The following is a 22557-nucleotide window of genomic DNA, read 5'->3' as shown; positions in this document are numbered from 1 at the left end:
TCTTCTGCTCATTTACATTAGTTGTCTGGCTGCAACTGGACTTGAACTTCTCAGTTTCAATGAAGCTTTACATAAGAAAGCATTATCCTGGGGGCAAAGACTCTTCACCAGAGCAGGATGCAAAACCAAGCACTGTTTGCTTCCCATGTAATTATCTTCTCTCTCACACTGTGATGAAGACTTGGCTCTTGTGCGACTCAGATCTGTATGGACTGCCATTTGATTTATAGCAGATGACCTGGCATCCTATTGAACATAATTTACTGTGCCATGTGCCTCATGCCCTGTAAATCAATAGCTGGAATATAGAGGCATCTTAATTAGACAGTACAAGGGTAGCGAGATCTGCCTCCTCCTTTCCTTTATCATTAAAATGGCAAGCATTACACAGCAGTGCTTGCTTTAAAGTCGCTTTGGAGTGGGGATCTATTAGTGCACGTTGGGAGTTATAAAGCAAGAGTTGCCATCAACGGAATGAAACATGGAGCACAAGGTTGTATGAGTCATAGCCTGCGAGGAGTAGGACATGAACCTGTTAAAATATTGATTGGTGCATTTCTACAGCACCTGTGTATTATCATAGGCTTGAAGAGTTGAACAGGGTGTTAATTTAGAACTGAACACAGAGGAGTCATCCATCCTTCCTACCCTGTTCCTCGGAGAAGCCTCTAAGCCAGTGCTGCACACTAGTGGTATTAGCCCAATGAGGAATGATCTGAAGTCTCTTTGCAACACATCTGAAAATGAAGAATTATTATAAAACCTCATAATGAGGAAGCTATATTATCCATCACCGATCACAGCGACTTTCAACCTTCTTCACATCCTAGCACCCATAAACGAATCACTAAAATTCTGCGGCACACCAAAAAATGTATTTTTTTGCCGATCTGACAAAAAATAGGTATGATTTTGATTCATTCACACCAAACGGCTATTGTGTTGGCTGCTGTCATTTTTATACTTGACAATCTAAGGGAAAAGAGGCCAGTGCCCCTGACTAAATAGGCAGCGATTGAATGTTTTAAAAATTCTTGTGGCACATGGGTTGAAAATCGCTGACCAGTCATATCCAAATCCCAATGGTAAATTAAGGATAAGATCCACAGAGTTTGCTCATGAAAATTTAAGGGCAACTTCTCAAACTTGATTATGCCTGGGAGAACCTCAGAGGATGGAAAAACTAAAATTATTTTCTTGGGTTTGCAAATGGTGACGCAAAATACAGAAATGAAAGTAAATTGTCCCTCACAGGTTGCCCATATCCGGTCCCAGGACTGTAATTGCACAAGTTCGTGTTTTATCCATGGAATTGAATAGATTTTAAATAACAAGTTGAACCTTCACCTGGGCCTGTATTAACTGTAATTGAAGACTAACAGATCCTGACTGTGCTGGAATTAAATCTAAGAAGAGCTACTTTTCCAGAATCCTCCTTTCAAATTCAAGTTATATCTCCTTAAAGGAAAGGAGCTCATTGATTTTTATTTTTTTACTACTCCTAAATGTTTCCTCTAAATCATAAGTAAGATCTCACTGGATGATTAGATTCACACTCTCTCTCTACCTTAAAATAGGCTCATGATGACCAGAGAAGATCCATCCTCCTGGCTGGCCTTTCACGGGACATGCCAAGAGGCCACACCACCACCACACGGTGCTGTAAGACGCCTTGCAAAGCCTCTAGGGGTGGGGGAACACAACCATGCTCAGCAGAGCCAAGGCCACGTAAGGCGTGAATGAAGTTTCGGTTGCAGTGAAGGGCCAAACGCAACAGGGGGACTTGGCCGGAAGACAAGGTGGGAACCGTTGGGGAATTGGCCAGCCTGATGCAACCAGAGCCTGCCCAGGAAATTCCAGCGCAGGGGTTACCGGTGCAGGGAGACCGCACCTCCCGAAGCAGCAGCTCAGCCTGTAACCATACCTGGAGAACTGCTGCTGCAGGCCGCGCATCTGAATCCGGCTGCGTTCAGACTCCAGCGTCACCTCCTGCAACCGCCTCTCGCTCTGAAGGCGTAAGTGTCTCTCCTCTTCCAACTCATGGATCAGCTTCTCATGCTACAAGAGGCACAAAGCAAAAGACTTTTAAGGAGGTGTTTCTTAAATATTATGACAAAAATAATTAGTAATAGCTGTCGGTACTAAGTACTAACTTGGATTTTATATATACATTAATTAATTTCGTTATAACCCATGAAGTAGGTTGTATCATTAATCTCTTATCACGGACAAGGAAACCAAGGATCAGAAACATCTAAGTAATTTGTCATAAAAGCCAGAAGATAACAGGTTTTCAATCCTGGCTGATTTGACTCTAATGCTTAAATAATTTCCACTGAACCAGGTGGCTTCCTGTGCAGATATGAAGATCTATGACCCAATAATACTATCAAATGCATAATAATTCAGGTAATAATGACTGAGATGTTAGTGCCGTTCAGAACTATTTCATCTCTTCAATCTTTGGTATATGCTTTAAAGGAAACATTACTGTGTTTTATAGAAGGGACAAGAATTTCAAGTTGATTAGACCATGAAGCTTATGAAAGAAAATAGGTTAAAGAATATTTTTACTTTGTCCAACTAGGTTTTCACAGGTAAAACTAGGCTAAACCACCCACTGTATTTACAATCCCAGAAAACCAGCTCATCTCATAAATGGGCATCAAAAATTAAAAGAGGGGTGGATGACCCCGAATAGATGGTCAGCAAAAATTCATTCCTGGAACTGGTAAAAAGCACACAAGATCAGATGCTCCTCACAGTTCTGACTAAACCATGCTAACGTTGTTTTTGTTTTTCTTTTGTTGCTATTACTGATTTTTTTTTGCAGGTCATGCTGTTATTGTTGGCACTAAATTATGCACTTTGCATATAGAATATATATTCTTTGATGAAAACTAAAAACTCAATGCCTGATTATGGGGACCTAAATTCTTAAAAGAAGGGAAGCTGAGACCTCAGTCTCCAAATACATTAGACACTATGACTTTGTACCACAAATCACCCAGGATGAAATAGGATTCATTGGATGGGACGTATTCACAGGAAGTAATAGCAAAGACTGACTTTCTCCAGCTCTCACTCATGTGAAAAAAGTTCTCCTGAGGAGCATGAAGAACACGTTAGGTCATAATCTAGAAATGAAGGTACTCCAGCTATACTTACACCCCCACCCACTGCCTCAGCACCTCTGACCATGCTTTTCCTCCTGAGGCCCTCTGAGGTCGGCCTCTCTATTCAAAGCCCAGGGTTCCTTCCAGGCTCATCTTCAAGCCATCACCTCCTCTAAAACGTTTCCCTTATCACTTCACTGTTCTTTCCCATCGGAGTTTCAACAGCACGTACTATCCTTTAGGTCCTTACTTATTTTTTATATTGTTATTATAATTCTCCAGCTAGATGAGCACTTGCTTGGGGTTAGGACTATGTCTACTGTGCATATGTATTTTTATTTAGCATGCTACCCAATGCATAGTAGCAGAGAAAATATACGCTTATTGATTATGGAGCTGGCCTTCTGCTAAGTCAGGGCTGTAACTTCTATACCTTAACTCTTCAATGGTCCATTTCTAACTCCCACAATCAGTTACTTCTATTGGAAAAAGTAAAGTCAAAATCAAATCTATATTCCATCCCTCTCCAGCACCTTTGGGAAGGAAGGAAAACATGGGAATGGAAGAGAAATGTATTAATTAATGTATTTAACCACAATAAAAATAAATTACAATATAAATGCTTTACTCAATTATTGCACACAATCAACATTAATCTCTGTATAGACTCACTGGACTAGTACAAAAATGAATAAGTCACCTGCATTATAGAATTTGGAAAATTGTGCTTTGATTCCAGAAACAGGCAATGAAAATGGTGTGTGTTAAATTGTTCAAAAACACATCCTATGAATGACGTGAAGGTCTGCAGAAAAAAGGCATCTTCCTTCCTTCAAAAGTAAGGAATCTTACAAAAACTCAATCACTGCTATATTCAAGAACCCCCAAGATATATTAGAGGAGGTTTTCCATATGGATAATCATTCTATTCAATTTGTTAATGTCTTTTCAAATGATACCCTTACAACACAGAAAATGTTCTAGGAAATTATAAGACTAATGAAGGCAAAAGTTGTTTACTAAATAAAATCTATTTTCTTCAAATGGTATATGTTTCAGTTAAACCATCAAAGCTTTACAATAAGCCACACCGACTTTCCAAATCTGGAAAAAATTCTTACCTAAATTATAAAACATGGCAAACAGTAGCAAGAGAGTATATCAATGGTTTGGCCAGAATTTATTTATTTATTTACTTTTTTTGTATTAGCAGTATCCTGGGTGTAAACTAACTTATCCTCAAAGCAATGTTGGTTTTCCCCACAGGCCTGCTCTGCATCTTTTACAGCAGGAAAATTGAGGGTAGTGAGAGATGGAAAACGGTTGGATGTTATTTATATGGTGCCACTAGGTACTGAAGAGCAGTAAGTAAAGACATTGTCACTGAAATCTGGGTTACCAAATTTCTGTGGCAACGTCACCCTTTCCATTGATCCCTGGGCTGGGCTGGCTTTAAGGAGCTATCTTAAGAGAGCTCTAAGAGTGGTTTTCAAAACTGACTGGGCCTCACGTTTGTATTTCTCCCCATTTCATTGAGCAAGGTCATGTCTTCTATTTCTCCTCCTCGGCTTTCCTCACCATCACACCTAAGCTGCTACCCCAGGGACACAAACACTGGCCCTCAGGCTGAGCCTAAGAAGGGACATTACACACGTGTCCCCTTCCCCCCCCTTCCCCTTCGTGACGTGGGCTCGGCTCACTCCCACTCGAAAGGAAGGTTTGCCTATTTTTCTCAAAAGCTGACTCCAAGTGGGTGAGCGTTCACCCCAGTTTTCTTCTATGGCTTCTCTCTCTAACTCGGACGTAAGTTCTATAAGAAAAATCTTGCATTTGGAGGGCACGTTACATTTTGCAAAATGCCCTCACCTTCCTTGCTGTATCCAGTCCGCAGAATAACTCAGCAAAGTCAGTTGTCATCAGCTGCATTGAAAGATTTTAAAAAATGGGATCAAGAGAGACAAGGAGCTTGCGGAGGTTAGAAATGACAGCTCTCGGACCAGAACCAAGTTTTTCAGACCGTAAGTCCCTATTTTTCCCCCTACTACAGTCAATACTTATTTTAAAGGTGCAAATTTATTCCAATGCAGTTGATATATTGGGAACATTTGAGCTTGACACAAATCTCACATATGCTTATGCCCAGTTTTATTCATGAGAAACATGAGTCAATGCAGAAAACTGCATCCCGCTGAACCTAGCAGGGAAATACACAAATCACACACATCACACACATCACACACATCTCAGAGACTGACTGGCGTCCTCAGTCCTGCCAGCACACGGTGAGCATGGCCATCCGCAGATGGAGGTGCCACCTGCCCTCCGGTCACAGTCTTCCTTCTGCCGCTTCACAGAAACTCAGGCTGCCAGTGAGCGAGTCCACAATACACTAAATGTCTTTTTCGGGGGGCAGTGCCATATTCAGTGTATTATTTATGTATTTCTTACTCATTTAACATACAAAATTTAGCTGCCCTTTTTATTGGATTCCTATCTTTTTTAATGTGTCGCTGACAAATTTTCATTTCCCCAACAAGGCCTCTGCAGTGATCTTTAGGAACGCATCTGTCACCTTATAGCAGAGCTGACTACATCATGCTGGAGAGAAAGAAATCTGAAGCAAATTGACATTATTCTAATTTAACAGAAAGCTCTGCCTAGCAACGGAGCTATGTACACACCCACAGGGATTTAATCCATTTGCTCAGACAACAATTGTTTACTGAGCAGCTACTATGTGCCCAAAACTGGACCAGCGCAAGAGGCCAGCAATGAGCCCAACAGACGTGGTTTCTGACTGCAGTAGGCCTACATACAAGGGGAGACGGCAGGTGCTAAACAAGCTCACAGAGATAAACGTAGCAGTATAAACTGATAGATAATTAAGGGTTTGCTGAAAGATGACACCAAGAGGAACTGATTTGTTTGGTGGGTTAGAAGGCTTCTCAGAGGAATTAACGTTGAAACTGAGACTCTGTGATGACTGGCGATGCCAGGTAAAGAGAAGGGCCCAGCACCCCAGGCAGGGTGAGCAGCAAGCTGGACGTCTTTAGTCACATAGGGGAAAAACAAAGAGAAGACCAGTGTGCTGGGAGCTGGTGAGCAAGGGGACAGGAGTGGGATATGACAAAGGTGAGAGCAAGAACCATGGCACAGGCACCATGAAGGCCATATTAAGTATGTGGGGTTGTATCCTGAGTAAAATAGTAACTCCTACCAAGGTTTAATCAAGTGAGAGACAGGATCTGATGAAGATTTTGCAAAGATCATCTGATTACTGTGTGGAGAAAGAACTGAATTAAGAAGCCAAATAGGAGAAAGGGAAAATAGTTAGAGAATGGTGAATGCTACCAGCTTCTAGTTTACTCTACTATTTGCTAGTCAAGTGGTTTTGGACAAGCCACTTAACCTAAAACTTAATGTCTAAGCTAGTTTCCTTTGTATTATCAAGGAGAATAAAATTACCCAAAACAATCTCATAGTATCACTGTGAAGAATGACTGAAATAATGCAAAGGAAGCACTGTAAAAACTTTAAAGTCCCATATAAAAATAAGATGTGGCTATCTGGAATTACATAGCATATATTGTCTAACATGGTTTTGCTACTTTTGATCACTTCAATACAAATTTTAGTCTTCATTAGTCCATGTTAAATAAATACTCTAGATATATATTTCTTTTAAAAAGTTCAATATATGTTTTCTTAGTAGATTAAACTTTAATACTGAGGAGAAATACATTTTAAACTATATTTAATGTAAGAACTGAGAGATTAACTTAATCACATATGCTCTAAAATGTATAAAATCCTGTGCTTAGACTTCCACAAGAAACACTACTGTTTAAAATCATGCTAGGTGGTGGGATTAAACAGATGGCTTGGTCTGTGGTGTGCCAAAACTTCAGGGGTTAACATTACAGTATCACTACGATTTCAAATATACGAAGTTAACAAATACCTTTACCCGAGGTCTCATTATATTTTGCAATTTTAGTCACACCAGTGGGTGATAATACTGGCAAAGTTAGGAAAGATTCAAAAAATTTGGAAAAATGGAGGAATTTTCCTGCTGTGGAAATTTTAATGCCACCACATATGGTCATGTCAGGGGAAACATCCACCATAACAAGAGAAGTGAGAGCACACACTCCAAACACCTCACACGAGTCCAGCTCAGTGAGTGACGTGAAGTGTCGACTCATCTCAAGGTGTCTGTGCTAACTCGATGCCTAAGAGACACATGATAATACATAGAGAGGTGTATGTTTCTGTTTCAGAATACTTCCTGAAACATGTTGAAGTTATAATATTCTTATTAAATGATATTTTCTGATCAAAGAATCATGGGGAAAATGTTAACACCCCTGGATAATAAAAGAATCTAAAAAGATAGTGAGAAAAGAACAGAGGTCATTAGAGAAGGTCATGGAGATTAAATGATATTCCTGGGTATCGATGAAAAAAATACATGAACTCATTAAAGAAATGTGGAATCTGGCAAACAAGCTACATACTATGCAAGGGGATTTCAAGTTGAACAGATTATTAGGAAGGATAAGTACATTAGATTCAATGATACAAATATAAAGCATGGCGTTAAGACTCAATAATCAATTCAGAATTTCAAGATCGGCTTAGGTTTGCTTATTAATTTCCATCTAGGTAGTCACACATATCACCATGTGTTCTCCCTACAATATTCAACATACACTGAAACATTTTAAGGTTACACAGAGGCCCAGAATAACCATTCTAATTCTCTTGCTACCTACTGAGAATCTAAAATTGACAAGTGATTTCTTTTCTTCAGAAGTCCATAAACCAAACACACACCAGCAACAGAATTAAACTGCTATATTTTCATGAAAACTATTTTTAATGGAAAAACTCAATATTAACCAATTTCTACCAAGCCAATGTAAAATGGGTCTAAATTAAGCATTAGTTATTATACCTAATTGCAGTCTCATTTTTGCTTTTTACACAAATTGCAATATATTTTCCCTGTAAGGTGCCCTGAATTCAATATTCCCATTACTTATGAAAGACCCCGTTATCCTAGAAGCAGAGAAACAGATAAGGAACTTAAGAATTGATTTTTTTAAAGCCCGTACTATTGGCTGTAACAGAAGCATCAGAATCAGATTCTGAGATGCTAGGATACCAGCTGCCCACTATCCATCTGCAGTGCTGATAACATCACCCAACACACACAAAGCTTTTATTCTAACAAAAAAAACAGGAAAAGATACAGAGCTTGGTTTAAAAATATAAAGTGAGAGGAGGGAGGAAAAGGTGAGAGAAATAAAGGTCAGGGAGGGGGAGGGAGAAAGAAATTTCAAGGGTAAAGAAGACAGATGGGCACTCAGGAGGACCTTAAAAACGTCCTCAATACTAGACTGCGACACTGCAACGCTAAGAGGAGCGCCACCGCTGACCCACTGCACAGGAGTCACGGCCTAGGCAAAGTTACAGTTCTGTTTATTATCAGCAAAGGGATACAGACGTGAACTTTATGGGAGGAGTATTTTCAGGGTGAATTGTACAGAAAAGTGTGATAAAGTGAAGGTTGGGCATGTCGAGATTGAAATGGATTATAAAGGAATGTTGGATAAATTATAACAAATATAGTATCCTACAAAGAGAGAAAATTAAGTTGTCTTTTGCGTATAGCCAGTGATCTTTGTTATTTTCAACTAAGGCTAAAAGTGAAGAAGAAAATAGGAATGTTGCATTCACAATATAAAGTAAGGCGGTGTTGATTTTTTTTTTTCTTCCATTTTATACAGCTGAAAAAAAAGACAGAAAGTTATCTACTGATCCACTCCCACATTTTTCATCACTGTAAGGGTCTTGACCTGCATCATCGCGATCCCCACAGTGCAGAAAGCACGAGGAGGAGTCTGGGTGATTACTGGGTGGGCAGTTACACGGGCGTGAGCAGAGCCCGGGCTGGGGGCCAGGTACAGAAGGTCACCCGGGCAGAAAGCAATGGACAACTGTAGGGTGGGATCTCACCCTCAAGGTGGCCTTTCCTCTGCTAGCATATTGCTGGCCATGTGGTTTAGACCCTATGACCTTTTATGTGGCTGGTCATGAGGTCTGACTCTCCCCTGACCTTTCCTCCCCTAGAATGTCACTAGTCATGTGGCAGATCCCCTTAGAGGAGAGACAAGGGGGCCAGAGAACAGCCTCGTAACACTCCCGTGCAAGCCCTTGCATGACCTCTCCCTTAAGCATTAAGCCCTCAGGGCAATGAGGTTCTGACTCGAAACAAATAGTCTTAGGAACAAAGCCTCAAGTTTGACGACCACGGAGACAGAGTGTTGGTGAAACTAGAGTTAACATCTAGGCCTCAGCTGTGCTTCAGCTCCAAGCTCAGAAAAGCACCAAAAGCAGACAAAACGATGCCATGGCTGACACCAGGACCAGCTGTGATGACTGAGGACCTCCTGCCTCTGTAACTTGTTTCCTGAGCCCGCACAGCCCAACTCACTCACTTCTTCTACCTCTGTAACTTTCTAAATACACTACTGTTTGTATTTGAGTCCTGGGTTTGAATTCTTTCTTAGCCAGAACTCAAGTACCGAGGTTGCTGAACCGAAAGTCCAATCGCCGGTAATATTCTGGTGCCATTTTGCTGCTACATTAACATTTTGGTTCTCCCATTAACCTGCTATGCAAATTTGGGGACCACAGTTACCTTCTTTGGACCTCCTTCTGAAATGCTAAGGTCCATTTCAACTCTCACATTTTATGCACCCATGAAATTAGCCACAAGCACAGTGATGGGGTAAAGTGATGGGGTAACACATTATCCCAAAATAGGGCGCCTTAGCATACTGAACACCTTAAACGGAAGGAGTTTGAAAAACACCCAGCAGAGGGAGGATGGTCACTGGGACCTGCCCCCCCTTCATCCTGTTCCCTGAAGCAGGTCATAAAACCCTCAGGTGAGAGAAGCCCTCCCTACACCCAGGAGGAAGGGACATTCTCATCACCAGAGACAGAGAATCTGTGGCTGAGAAACCTATACAACCAAAGCGTGTTAAACTAACCTTTATCTTCCCAGTTACGTCTTACCACCTGCTACCCCTAACCCAAATCCCTAGGTCTCGTCAATTCTTCACAAAGCATTTCTGCGTCTAAAGGTATAAAGGCTTTCTGCTCCAGTCACCTCTTCAGGTCTTCATTCCTTTGTGAAGGCTCCGGTGTACATACAAAAACTCAATAAAATTTGTATGCTTTTCTCCAGTTAGTCAGTTTAATTCTTAGGCCCAGTCAGAGACCCAAAGACGGTAGAGAATCGTTCCGCCCTGCGACAGCAAGAAAGAGATAATTGCTAATGATATGAAGAATATAATCAGGTGCAACAGAATGTCTGTAAGATGGGGGTGTATTGAGGGTTAGTCATAGTACGGATTTCATTTGATAACAACAAAGGTGACTGGCATTCCTGCATGGATAACTAGGTGGGTGAAGCTGTAGATTTAAGAGGCTAAGGGCATCTTTTTCTCGGCTGGTGTAAAACAGGCACTGCGATGTTAAAATGATAACACTGAGCATTATACAACTGGGGAGAGAGGTGGTGAAACATAGGCCCTCGAGGCATCGTTTTTAATTTGGTTCCCAAACAATTGCAGGTCTAGGCAGATCTTGGGGGGAAATGACAGATTCTAAATGATGTTGGAGCAAGATAATTCTTCCTCCTGGTGGACTCCAGAAGTGAAAGACTACGGGAACAGGGACAGCAGTGACTGCTTCTTTTTTATTACTGTCATTCATTAGCAATGGTTCCCTGAGTTGGAAAAGGCCCTTTTTACTGGGTGTTCTGACTCACTGACTTTCTGACTTGGGCTAGTTTCTCAGAAAAACATTTCCTCCCAAATCTTTGACTATCTAATGATTTGGGGTGTAGGGGGCTGACGCTGCATAAGGAGCCAAGTGAGTAGTAAACCTGGTATCCACAGTCGACTGCCTAAATTAAGGCATGCTTTTTCCTTACCCTAATCATTTCCTTGAGTTTATTTGGTCAAAATGCTCAATTCTCAACTTTACTTAGAAAACAGCTTCAATATCCCCCCACTGGGTCCTTTTATCAGAAGTCAATGGCTCCTTCTCCCCTGGTCACAGATCTTTCTCTGTTGTCATGTTAATTGATCACAATGAACAGTAGCTATTAATCTATCCCTTTGGGGGCTCTCAGAAGTCAATTTTATTAAGTGCCTTCCTACTTCACTGAAGGCTTGAATGCTGTTTTCTGCTCTATGGATACAGTACATTTCACACACGGAAGAGAAAGGGTTTCAGCCTTCTCAAGGATTTTTCTCCCAGTTCTCTGCCCTGAACCAACCTATGTACTTTAGAGTGACCTAGATTCACTTAGTCCCCATTTTACCCCACACTCTGTTCCATTTCTCTTTACCCTACGAGGCCCAGTGGAGGATGAGTGGACTTCTCCAGAAGATTTGGTTTCCATTTCAAACTCTGAGTCCCTATTTTTCCTCTCCCTGATCCTTACCGCAGAGGATTCTAAAATCTTATTCTAGTCCAAGCTCTAACCTTGAACTTCATCTGTATTTATGATAAAGATTAACACCTGCTCTGCCTTCTCCACATACACTGTGCTCCTAATATTCAACTTAATTTTTGAAAAATTATATCTTTTGCTAAGCATTTCATATATGTCATCCCTTCTCTTAGAGGAGCATGCTTTTCTTTAAGCAGGAATTGGGCCTAGTGCTTGGTAATGAGATCCCACAGAATGCTAGCATATTGCTAAGCATTCCAGAAATTGCCATACATTCTTGGTGAGTTAAACTGAATCTTCTTGACCTCCCGATATGTTTTTTTTCATAGCTGGCAGTCAACTCTAGGTTTGCAAAGTTTTATCAGTTACAACCTTCAGTCTTCGATCACTGAGGATAAGGCGACGAGATTTTTCTTTGGTTTAAAAACCCCACAGATACATTTCATCCTGGTTGCTATTGTCTTTTTCTCCTATTGCCTTTGGTAGCATTTATGCCCTCTCCCAACAGCCCAGAAATGACAATCCTAAACTTCATATTCAAACCTCTTATCCGACTAGTCCCTCTTCTTCTTGAACTATTAAGACCAAGATCCTCTTAGAGGATCTGCAGCAGCTTCCTTAAAAAGCATTTATAATTCCCCTTTTTAGGACAGTGCATTTTACTATTCTTTTTGTCCGCCCTACTACATTTTACAGAACTCTAGGAGGAAAAGTCTATTCAGATGAAGAATCCTTTTTTTCTGTGATTGAATCCTTATATTCCTGCCTCTCTTCAGTGAATGGGTGTAATTATGTGCATGGAAAATTAGAATATTTGCTCTGATAATTATTCACTGCTCTCAGATAGGAGAGTAATTATAACATCAACGATGGGCTGTACAAGGTACTCCTGGAGCTTTCTTTTTAAATCTGCCAGAGAATGGCTTCCGGGACTCGAGTAATTAATATTAATTTCTCACAAATACTTCTTATTCGTTTGCAAAATGCACTAGAATGTCGTGTACAATTTAATTATTGAAAAGTCTCTCCAAATCGTTTTTTAAACAAGGCCCTGAGAACTTCTGGAGTGGTTTTTACTAGCTAGCCTCCATTACAATTTGAGAACATATTAGAAACCTGAAGTTTTAAAACAATGTGGTATTTAGCAGTTTGCCTTACCCTTGTTAGCAAATGCAAACTTTCGCGTTCTATCATTCTACTAAAAGGTCAGCTATAACAATTAAAAGATCAATGCGGAATCAATCACAAGTTTTGGTTCAATGCTTTAGTATTTCATTTCATACAATTAACAAAGTTAGATGAAACTGAAATACATATTACATAATTAGAGTTTATAATATTTTAGGGACATAAGGTTACACAGAAATATCATATTTATGGGGAAGTCATTAAAGACCTACACATGAGCTGAGTGAGCACAGTTAATCTGCAGTAGGGGAAAAAGAATATTCTTAAAAGACCATCTGTGCTTCTTTTTTATTTTTATATAATTTTTTTAATACATCTTTATTGTTGAAAGTATTACAGATGTTCCCTTTTCCCCCCATTGACGCCCCCCCGCCCCGCTCCTGCCCCTTAAGTGCACTTAACCTTGCTTAATCACATAAATATGGAAAATTATGATGAATAATCTCAGTTTCTGAGTGGTGATAGTTATAAGAGGAAGCAGGGAAAGCATGGCCCCACATGATACAAATAATAGTCATGAAAAATTGGCCACGGTAGACTGTAGTTATCTTTAATCGAATGTCTGTCTGACACATGGCTGGGTACAGAAAAGAGCACAGTAGAAACTCCTAGGTCATGAGTATAGCTCTCATGTGTGCAATTAAAAAATGTGAGCACCAGCCCTGGCCAGTGTGGCTTGGTTGGTCGGAGCGTCCTCCAGTACACTGAAAGGTCTTTGGTTCCATTCCCAATCAGGGCACATGCCTAGGTGGTGGGTTCGATCTCTGGTTGGGGGTGCATACAAGAGGCAGCTGATTGATATTTCTCTCTTATATCTATGTCTCTCTCTCTAAATAATAAATAAATAATAATAAAAATGTGAGCATCAGAAATTGTGTTCTCAGGTGATCTTTTTGTAATCTCCTGGCTTTCCCCCAGCTTCCACTACTAGCTGAATGTTTGGCTTTCTCTGTTTGAAAGTGGTCTCTCCTGGATGGCTTAGTCAGACCTGAATGAACACAGCCAAGCTGTTCTGCTAGGTTTCCATAGGGACACATTAATATCTTTTTCTTTCTATAGGTCTTATAATCAAGGGGAAATGGAAGTCTTTACACTTGGAAAGGTACTTTAGATCACTGGGTACAAGTGAGGTCCTAAAAGGTGCTAACTGTCCAGAGTGATCCAGTCTGCCCTCAATCTTTGTGGCTGTGCAGAGATGAAACCTCCTCTTTGAAGTTTCCTTTCCCAGGTAGTTGAGAGAAGAGCTGATTTTCAAGAGCTTGGTAGAATTTTGCTTTTGGACCAGTAGTATTTATATGCAAAACTTTTATGTCCATTTATAAATTACTTTCCTTTGCAATATAAACTCATATAAAAGCACAAAATTAAACCCCTAATGAAGATGGAAAAGCAATTGGAAAGATCATAAAACATTGTAATCATTATTACTTTAGTATCTTTAAAAGCCCTCTAGAAATGTTTGCCTTCTTCAGAAAGCAACAGTGGTAGAAGCTAAGTTTTTACCCCTCCTTGATGTTATGAGTGCTGTTCCTTCACTTTTGCAGATACAGAATATTGATGCATTGCTCCGCAAGCATGTATTTTCATATAGCTTAGGGCTCCCAGGATTTCTCACCAATGAATGGGATCAACATGAACAAAGAAAATGGCTCCAACTAATGAGATTTAACTGCCACGGGTTACCTTGGTCAAGTAAAACATGTGCCCTCCCCCAGGCATGCTGAGTCATCACATCCGAACACCAGAACTGCAGCTCTCACCCGTGTGCCCTCCCCCAGGCATGCTGAGTCATCACACCTGAACACCAGGACTGCAGCTCTCACCCGAGTGCCCTCCTACAGGCATGCTGAGTCATCCCATCCGAACACCAGGACTGCAGCTCTCACCGTGTGCCCTCCCCCAGGCATGCTGAGTCATCACGCCTGAACACCAGGACTGCAGCTCTCACCGTGTGCCCTCCCCAGGCATGCTGAGTCATCACGCCTGAACACCAGGACTGCAGCTCTCACCCGTGTGCCCTCCCCCAGGCATGCTGAGTCATCACGCCTGAACACCAGGACTGCAGCTCTCACCCGTGTGCCCTCCCCCAGGCATGCTGAGTCATCACGCCTGAACACCAGGACTGCAGCTCTCACCGTGTGCCCTCCCCAGGCATGCTGAGTCATCACGCCTGAACACCAGGACTGCAGCTCTCACCCGTGTGCCCTCCCCCAGGCATGCTGAGTCATCACGCCTGAACACCAGGACTGCAGCCTTGGCCTCTGAGACCAGGAGGAACTACACGGGGTTCAAACTTACAAAGGGTTCAGTACCCTGAGCACTACTTATAAGCAGTTACTGAATAGTAAAAGCACGACTGGGATAACACAGGGAGTCTGTGGCTTTGTTTTATTTTACTTTTTATATAAAAAGGATCCATCTACTCAACAAGATTGTGGCCACTGGTATTAAATCTGAACCGTGGGAGTGGCAGCAGCCCCTCTGACGTATAGGACTAAGAAACGTGTATATATGTTCAAAGAGCACCTGCCTCGTCATGAAGTTCCAAAGGCCATTTCAGAGCAAATCGAGTGAATGAAAATGACACAGAAAGAAAAAAAGAAATATTCCTCTATCAAAAACAAGAATGATGTTGCTGATGACTGAGTGTTTTAAGCACTTTTTATGTAGTATCCTCTGAATCCTCCCAACACTAGACAGTTGGCGCTATCTCCAAAGCAATCTGTTTAGATTATGAAGCTACAGCTATTAGAAACAAATAGCAGAGCCAGAGTCTGAGCTCAGGCTGCCCGACCCAGGGTCAAAGAGCTTGACTGCCTCCCCCTACAGTACAAAGGAGTTTCTCTCCTGGTCTAGTAGCCTTTTACCTCGACCTGTGAACCAGCTGTCACTAAGCCTTTGCCTTACCTGTTAGAAATTGTGGGGTATCAAAGAGATTTAATAGATGGTCTTCAGAAAAGGGATGGTCCTTGCCATTAAGAATATTATAATGTCATATATCAAACAATGAGTTGGCAAAGCATGACTGTCTGGAGCAGGGGGCGGCGACTTCTCTGTACGAGACTGCATGGCAAATATCTTCGGCTTTATGGGCCATACAGTCTCTGCTGCACCTACTGAGCTCCGGCCTTCTCCTTTGAAAGTCTGAACAGACAGTGCATTAAAAACAGTGTGGATGTATTCCAATACAACTACTTGCAAAAACAGGTGGGGAAGGGGGAAGCTCGGCCATAGCTTCTGAGCTCTTCATCTGGATTACCAGTTGACAACTCATGAAAGAAAATCAATTTTAGTCATTTATTTTTCAGGAGGCAGTACTTCTTTTATCCCAAATTCATAAGAGCCCCAGAAGCTATAGGGTCATGGAACTGTCTTATTATTATTGAGAAACAAATACGATTTGATACACCTTTCCCCAAATATAACAAAAGTGAAGCTACTGTCAAAATCAAAAAATTAAGTCTGCACTGTCCAGAAAGGGTGAGTCAGGCAGCCATTCTGGAAACCATGTGATATCTGTGCTCCTCAGTGTGCTAGGAACAAATCTTTAAAGCTATCCCTGTGCGGTTACATCTCTGCACAAAAGCACCAGTTTTGTGTTATACATAGAAATATATTTCACCTTTTGGTGCTGAGCCATCAGCCAATGTCTCTTTTTATCCTTAACTGGGTATAGACAGAGTCTAGTCACTTGCTGCCAGTGTAGTTTAGTGTTGGAGACTATTCAAGTTACTTTAATTCAACAATAATTTACAAAGGGCCTCCATGTCAAACTAATCTCAACATTCAATAATTTTGAATATTGGTCATAATATGTACAGATAAATGACTATTAAGTCACACAAACTTTTTGTTTTTAATACTCCAGGAGCCTCTGAGATTTAGTGGAGACAGGAGATGATGCCTTTCAATGCTTTTCTATCAGATATTCTCAGATGCTGAAATAAAAGGTTAAGTCTAACCATTCATTAACATTGAGCAACTCTACGCGGAGAGTAAGACCCTTCTGCATGTGGATTAGAGGCTGTAACAGAAAAATACTGTCTCCTTCTACTGAAAGCTTTATATTTGCTATGTGCTAAATACGTTTTCACTTTCTTCCACAGGGAATAATTAAGATCCTGCTCACAGCCTCTTCATTGACTTAGAAGGGGAAGGGGAAATTGGCGCTCTGGAACCTGTAGCAGCCTTGGCTCAGGCCTCTCTTACCAATAACGTAACTACCCAGATTGTGCATTTAGTTCATATTTTAAAGACTTCAAAACTTCAAATGTCCTTTTGTCTGTTTTTCATTGATTGCTGTTAAACTAAATGTTTTTCACTCTGCAATCAATACTTTCTTATGAAAATAAGATGCAGGCATTGACAAACAGCTCCACAGCACACTGCAGCTTTCTGGGAGGCAGGCAGCATGAAAGCCACTGCCCCCGAGAATGAAAGAAGATCGCATTGACTCCAGCGCTATCACAGTCTTACAAGTCCCTTTCAGCCGAATCATCCACTGTAACAAGCCTTGATTAAATTAGACAGCTATCGAATCGTGAGCTTTCTGAGAATAACAATTAATATGCCACTGTGCTTTATTATTGTTTCCAGCCATTGCGACCATGTGTTCATTTTCGTTTTTACATCTTCTCTGTGACAGTTATTAAGGAGCAATGGCTGGGTGAAAGGAGATACAATGTAAACCACGATGACTTTGTGTTTCGTGTGACTACTCTTCGAGGACAGTTTTAAATGACATTATTGCTTTTTCTTTTTTAATAGAATTGTTGCACTTTTAGACCCGATTCAAGGCATGTTTTCACACGGGACTTTGATTTTACGCACTCTAAGCTGTGAGTGCCCTGCCTTCATAAGCACTCGCCTTCAATTATTGGTGACATCATGCGATTCACACCCTAATACAACATCCAGGGGGACTCCACAGTGGGTGTGCCACACGAGCAGCCAGCAACACATATAAGACTGCCATTGGCATGAGCCATATGTAACTCTGTCCCTCCAGCACTGATCCACTCAAAGACCAAATGCCTAAAGCTTATAACCCCAATTTCCATCTATAAGTATTTAGTGGTTTGGGTAAAAGCTAAAGCAAGTTGAGAAGAATAAAACTGTAACACTTCCACGTACAATACACGAAAACCAAGCCCTTCGAATGCACACACCTTAAATAAGTTATGGCATTTTCTGCACTTTGTGTTTACTGGCAGAAAAGAACTGAAGGAATGGTAATTTTAAATCATTGGAAACTTGCATGTGTTTATCCGTGACAAACAGCAACAAAGGCATTTACAGTTTTTATTAGCACAGATGATATTTCCTGCCAACAGAGATGACTTTGCATTGCAGTGAAGCGATTCAATGAAGAAACCCCAAGGTTTTTCAAAGGATGCTTTCCATTTCTTGTTTCAAGATAGCACCTCTGTGCCTTAGCTCAAAATTGCCACCAAATGGACAAACAAACACTGGCCTAGTTGTAGCTGTACAGCAAATGCCTGCTTCTGACTTAAGGAGAGTCCAACAAATCATATCCACCAGCACTTACTAAACACCTGCTACACACAGGTGCCCTTCCAGATGCAGCAGATGAAATATATTGAGTATGAGAAGGCCAACACCCTAGCATGGGCCCTTCACTACAAGTGCCAACCTTCTCTAGACCTCAATATACAAATTATTTTATTTTATTTATTTATTTTATTTTTTTAAATACACCTTTATTGATTTCAGAGAGAGGAAAGGAGAGGGAGAGAGAGAGATAGAAACATCAATGATGAGAGAGTCACTGATTGAGCCCGCAACCCGGGCATGTGCCCTGACCGGGAATCGAACCCTGATCACCTGGATCCTAGGTCTATGCTCAGCCGCTGAGCCACGCCAGGCCGGGCACAAATTATTTTATTTACCTCTGTGCACTTGAAATAGAAAAAAAGTAACCTATTAATGTGACTGGACTGAGAACAAGGGTGACACCAGCTTGGGGGAAGCTTTCTTACTGGCAACAATTTTTTAATTATATGAACAAGAGGCTCCCAAACACATGAAATCGGAGTCACTTCTAAAACCACTGCTAGTACTCAAGAGACCAATACATCGGCGGTTACGTGGACCCCTCTTGCAGTCCTTTATGGAGATACCGCTCCGGACATGACAGTGGCCATATACAACTCACGGTAGGACTGTACCGCGGGCTGGGCATGTGCGCCGACGAGAAATGTCTGTGTTCCCAGTGAGTGGCTCCCTCTCCTCCCACGGGCACACCCTGACCTTAGACAGGCAGAGCTTAGTGGATGTAACAACCCAAAGGAAGACAATCTGTAAACATATTTGATGAGCCAATTCACTTAATGAAATACCTAATTTATTCAAATGAGTAATTCGAAGTCTAACTTAGGCTAATCCTCAGCGTCTAGCGTTATTTATTTTGCACCATAAAACGTATCTCCTCGCCTGGAAGTATGCGCACCGAGGGGAGGAACAGTAACTTTTAATGGGTGCAGTTAGAACTTGATATTTTTTTATCTGAAAAACCAAAAAGCTTTTAAAAATGAGTTTGCAAATGTAATTGAGCTTCTAATAGCTACTACTGACGGTAATTAAAGAAATCTCATTTCCCTAAATTAAACATAATGAAATGTTTTTCAAGATCAAATAAAACTAGCGAATGCCATCAGGGAGATAGAATGTGCCTGTGAAAGTGGCGTTTTGGAGTCTGCAGAGGAGCCTCAGTTGCCAGCAAATGCCAGTGGCTTTGAGGGTTGGGGTAACGTGGAAGTCGTTTCCACCCTGTCACATCAACTTTTATTGCCTGAGGACCGGAGGGAAGGCGGAATGCTGCGTCTCCTCCTTGCAGCTGATGCAAATGCACAGGCTCCCTCTCAGCTCCTCCACGACGCTCTTTAACAGTTTGCTATTTAATTAAGTTTGCTATTTAAACGTCAGCATGTCCCCGGTTCAACTTGTGCCTTTCACACTTTAATACTTTATTTTCACATTACTCTGCCTTTTCTTAATGTAAAAATGGCATTTGGGGGCCATGGAGACTGTTTCTGTTAACAGGCAGGGATGGGCTCCAGTTGCTCACAACTGCCCACTGTCTCCCTAGTTCCCAAGAGCCTCCGAGGAAAAGAGACCCACGGTTCCCTTCTTACGTCAGCAGTTTGTCATCCTGGAAATAAAAACATCTGTCCTTACATTTGATCAAAATATTTTGTGTCTCAATTTAATGCTTTGTCTTATTTGGACTTCTAGAATCTAAGAAACAATTAGTTTTCCAACTCTTCATAAAAATGCTTTATTACAGGAAAAAAATAGTCCTCTATTAATAGACATCTCACCTCTTTTATCTTCACACTTACGTATGGTATGAAGTATGATACATTTGCGTGGCCTGTCACTAGTTTTTGATCATTTCCCCACTTTCCTCAGGTATTTTCACATTCCCTTTAAAAATGATTATTAAAATCAGATTTAAAACTATAACAAGTGTTAGGTCAGTGTCAAGCTCAGGAGAAGAGCCACTGATTGATCTTATTTAGCCCCAGTGCTCTACGCTGTCTCCCACTCTCCTACCCCAAGGGCCACTCCATCCCCCTCGCATCAACAGCCCCTCTCGAATGAGAGACCCTCATTTGCTTGTTGAAGTACATGGAACATGCAATCAGTAAATAATGACTGATTCGTGATTTTTTTAATCTAACTTTTGGTCTATAATGGCCCCCAATTTTTTCTCCATCACTGGTTCCTTGATTTATCTTGTCCATGGAAATGATTTGTTTTCTTAACTCGAATACATCACACCACTTGCATTAATTAATTCGTTCATTGACTATTTAGTAATTGCTTACTTCGTGCCAGGCACTCAATAGGTGTTGCCAATTCAATTCAGAATTAAGACAAGGCTCCTGTCTGGAAGATAATTAAAATCTAGTCAGCAATACCCCTTTTTAAGCAGGACTGTAATTTTAAATCATTTTATTTTGTGTTTCTGTTGTTCAAAGTTTCAGGTAACTGTGCTATGTTAACACTCCTTTCAAACTGATGGCTGAGCATTTGGTAATAATCTATTTGTTGAATTCAGTGCTCACTCACAGGTCTCCTTTGCAAAAACTTAGTGAGCATTACCAACATGCGCTTTTCTCTATATAGATTATACTTCAATAGAAAGTTAAAAAATAGAATATCAAAAGCATGAGCTATGAAAGAAAAAAAAATTACAACCTAAACTTCATTAAAATTAAAAACTTGCTAAATGCAAGTTTATGTTCTGTAAAAGACACTGTTAAGAGAATGAAAAGACAAGTCACAGATTGGGAGGAAATCTATGCAAAGTATGTATCTGATAAGGGACTGGTATCCAAAATATTCAAAGAACTCTTAAAACTCAACAATAAAAAAAAAAAAAAAAGAACAATCCAATTAAAAAGATCTGAGCAGACACCTCACCAAAGAAGACACACAGATGGCAAATAAGCATATGAAAGATGCTCAGCACCATGTATCTTCAGGGAACCGGGGAAATTAAAAGAGCAGTAATATAAACCTTTGAGAATGGCTAAACTTCAAAACACAAGCACCACCAAATGCTGGTAAGGATGTGAGACAACTGGAATTGTCTTTCATTGCTGGTGAGAATACCAAATGGTACAGCCAGTTTGGAAGACAGCTTGGCAGTGTCCCACAAGCTAGGCACAGGCTCCCTATCTAGTCCAGCACTTGCGACCATGGCCAGTTACCCAAATGAGTAGAAAACATATGGTCACACGGAACCTGCGATGAATGTTTGCTGCATCCTTACTCACAGCTGCAGAAACCTGGACGCAACCGGGACGCCCTGCCGTGAGTGAGTGCATAAACACACCGCAGCACATTCAGGCAATGAAGTGTTATTTGATGATTAAAAGATATGAACTATCAGGACATGAAAAGACAGAAAGGAACTATAAACGCGTGTGACTAAGTGCAAAGACCACTATGAAAAGGCTACGAATGATACATGTGACACCAACTATATAACACGCTGGGAAAGAAAAACCTGTAGAGGCAGTGAAACTATCAGTGGCTGCCAGGGGCTCAGTGGCTCAAGGATGGGTGGACAGGTGCCATGGAGTGGATTTTTAGGCCGGAAAAACTATGCGCTCTATGGTTCTGTAATGATGGATATATTCGTCAAAACCCAGAGAACTGTACCACACAATGAGCGAGCTGGCATGTAAACAATGGACTTTGGTCAATAATAATGCAGTAACATTGGTTCACCAGTGGTAACATACGTACCACACTAATGCACGCGGTTAATAGCAGGGGGAGCTGTGAGGTGTGAGGGGAAAGGTAATAAGGCAACTGTACTTTTGGCTCAATTTTTCTATAAACTACAACTGCTCAAAACAGTAAAGACTATCAATTTTTTAAAAAGCAGAAAAATAAACTGGTTTGATAGCTTCAAAATATCAAACCTGCTCCACTCAAATCTAATCAGATTAATCCAGGGCTCCTAAAGCCCAATGTCTCCCTCTGCCTTCAGGACAGAGTTCAGACTCCTAGGCATACAACAGAAAGCCTTGGTCATCTGGTCTTGTCCATTCGCCCCATTTCCAGCCACTCCCTCCCGCCCTGCTCTGCTCCCGGCTCACCTCCATGCCCTCCCATTGCGGTTCTTTCTCGTGGCCCTGGGACAGCTTCTCTCCCAGCAAATCCACATCCCTTTATCTATTTGGC

The 22557-nt window shown here is 41.2% G+C and overlaps 1 protein-coding gene across 1 annotated transcript in view; it reads right to left on the bottom strand.

The window, feature by feature from the left end:
* Positions 1-22557, bottom strand: part of NCKAP5 (NCK associated protein 5) — a 789197-nt gene that overhangs the window by 388662 nt on the left and 377978 nt on the right. The window contains exon 5 of the mRNA XM_081142261.1: positions 1925-2058. Coding sequence (XP_080998387.1) covers positions 1925-2058 — 134 coding nt within the window. The remainder of the gene's footprint in view (positions 1-1924; positions 2059-22557) is intronic.

This window comes from Miniopterus schreibersii, assembly GCF_964146895.1.
Source record: "Miniopterus schreibersii genome assembly, chromosome: 7".
Classification (NCBI taxonomy): domain Eukaryota; kingdom Metazoa; phylum Chordata; class Mammalia; order Chiroptera; family Miniopteridae; genus Miniopterus; species Miniopterus schreibersii.
Note: the sequence above shows the minus strand (reverse complement) of the source record. Positions and strands in the feature narration are given on the sequence as shown.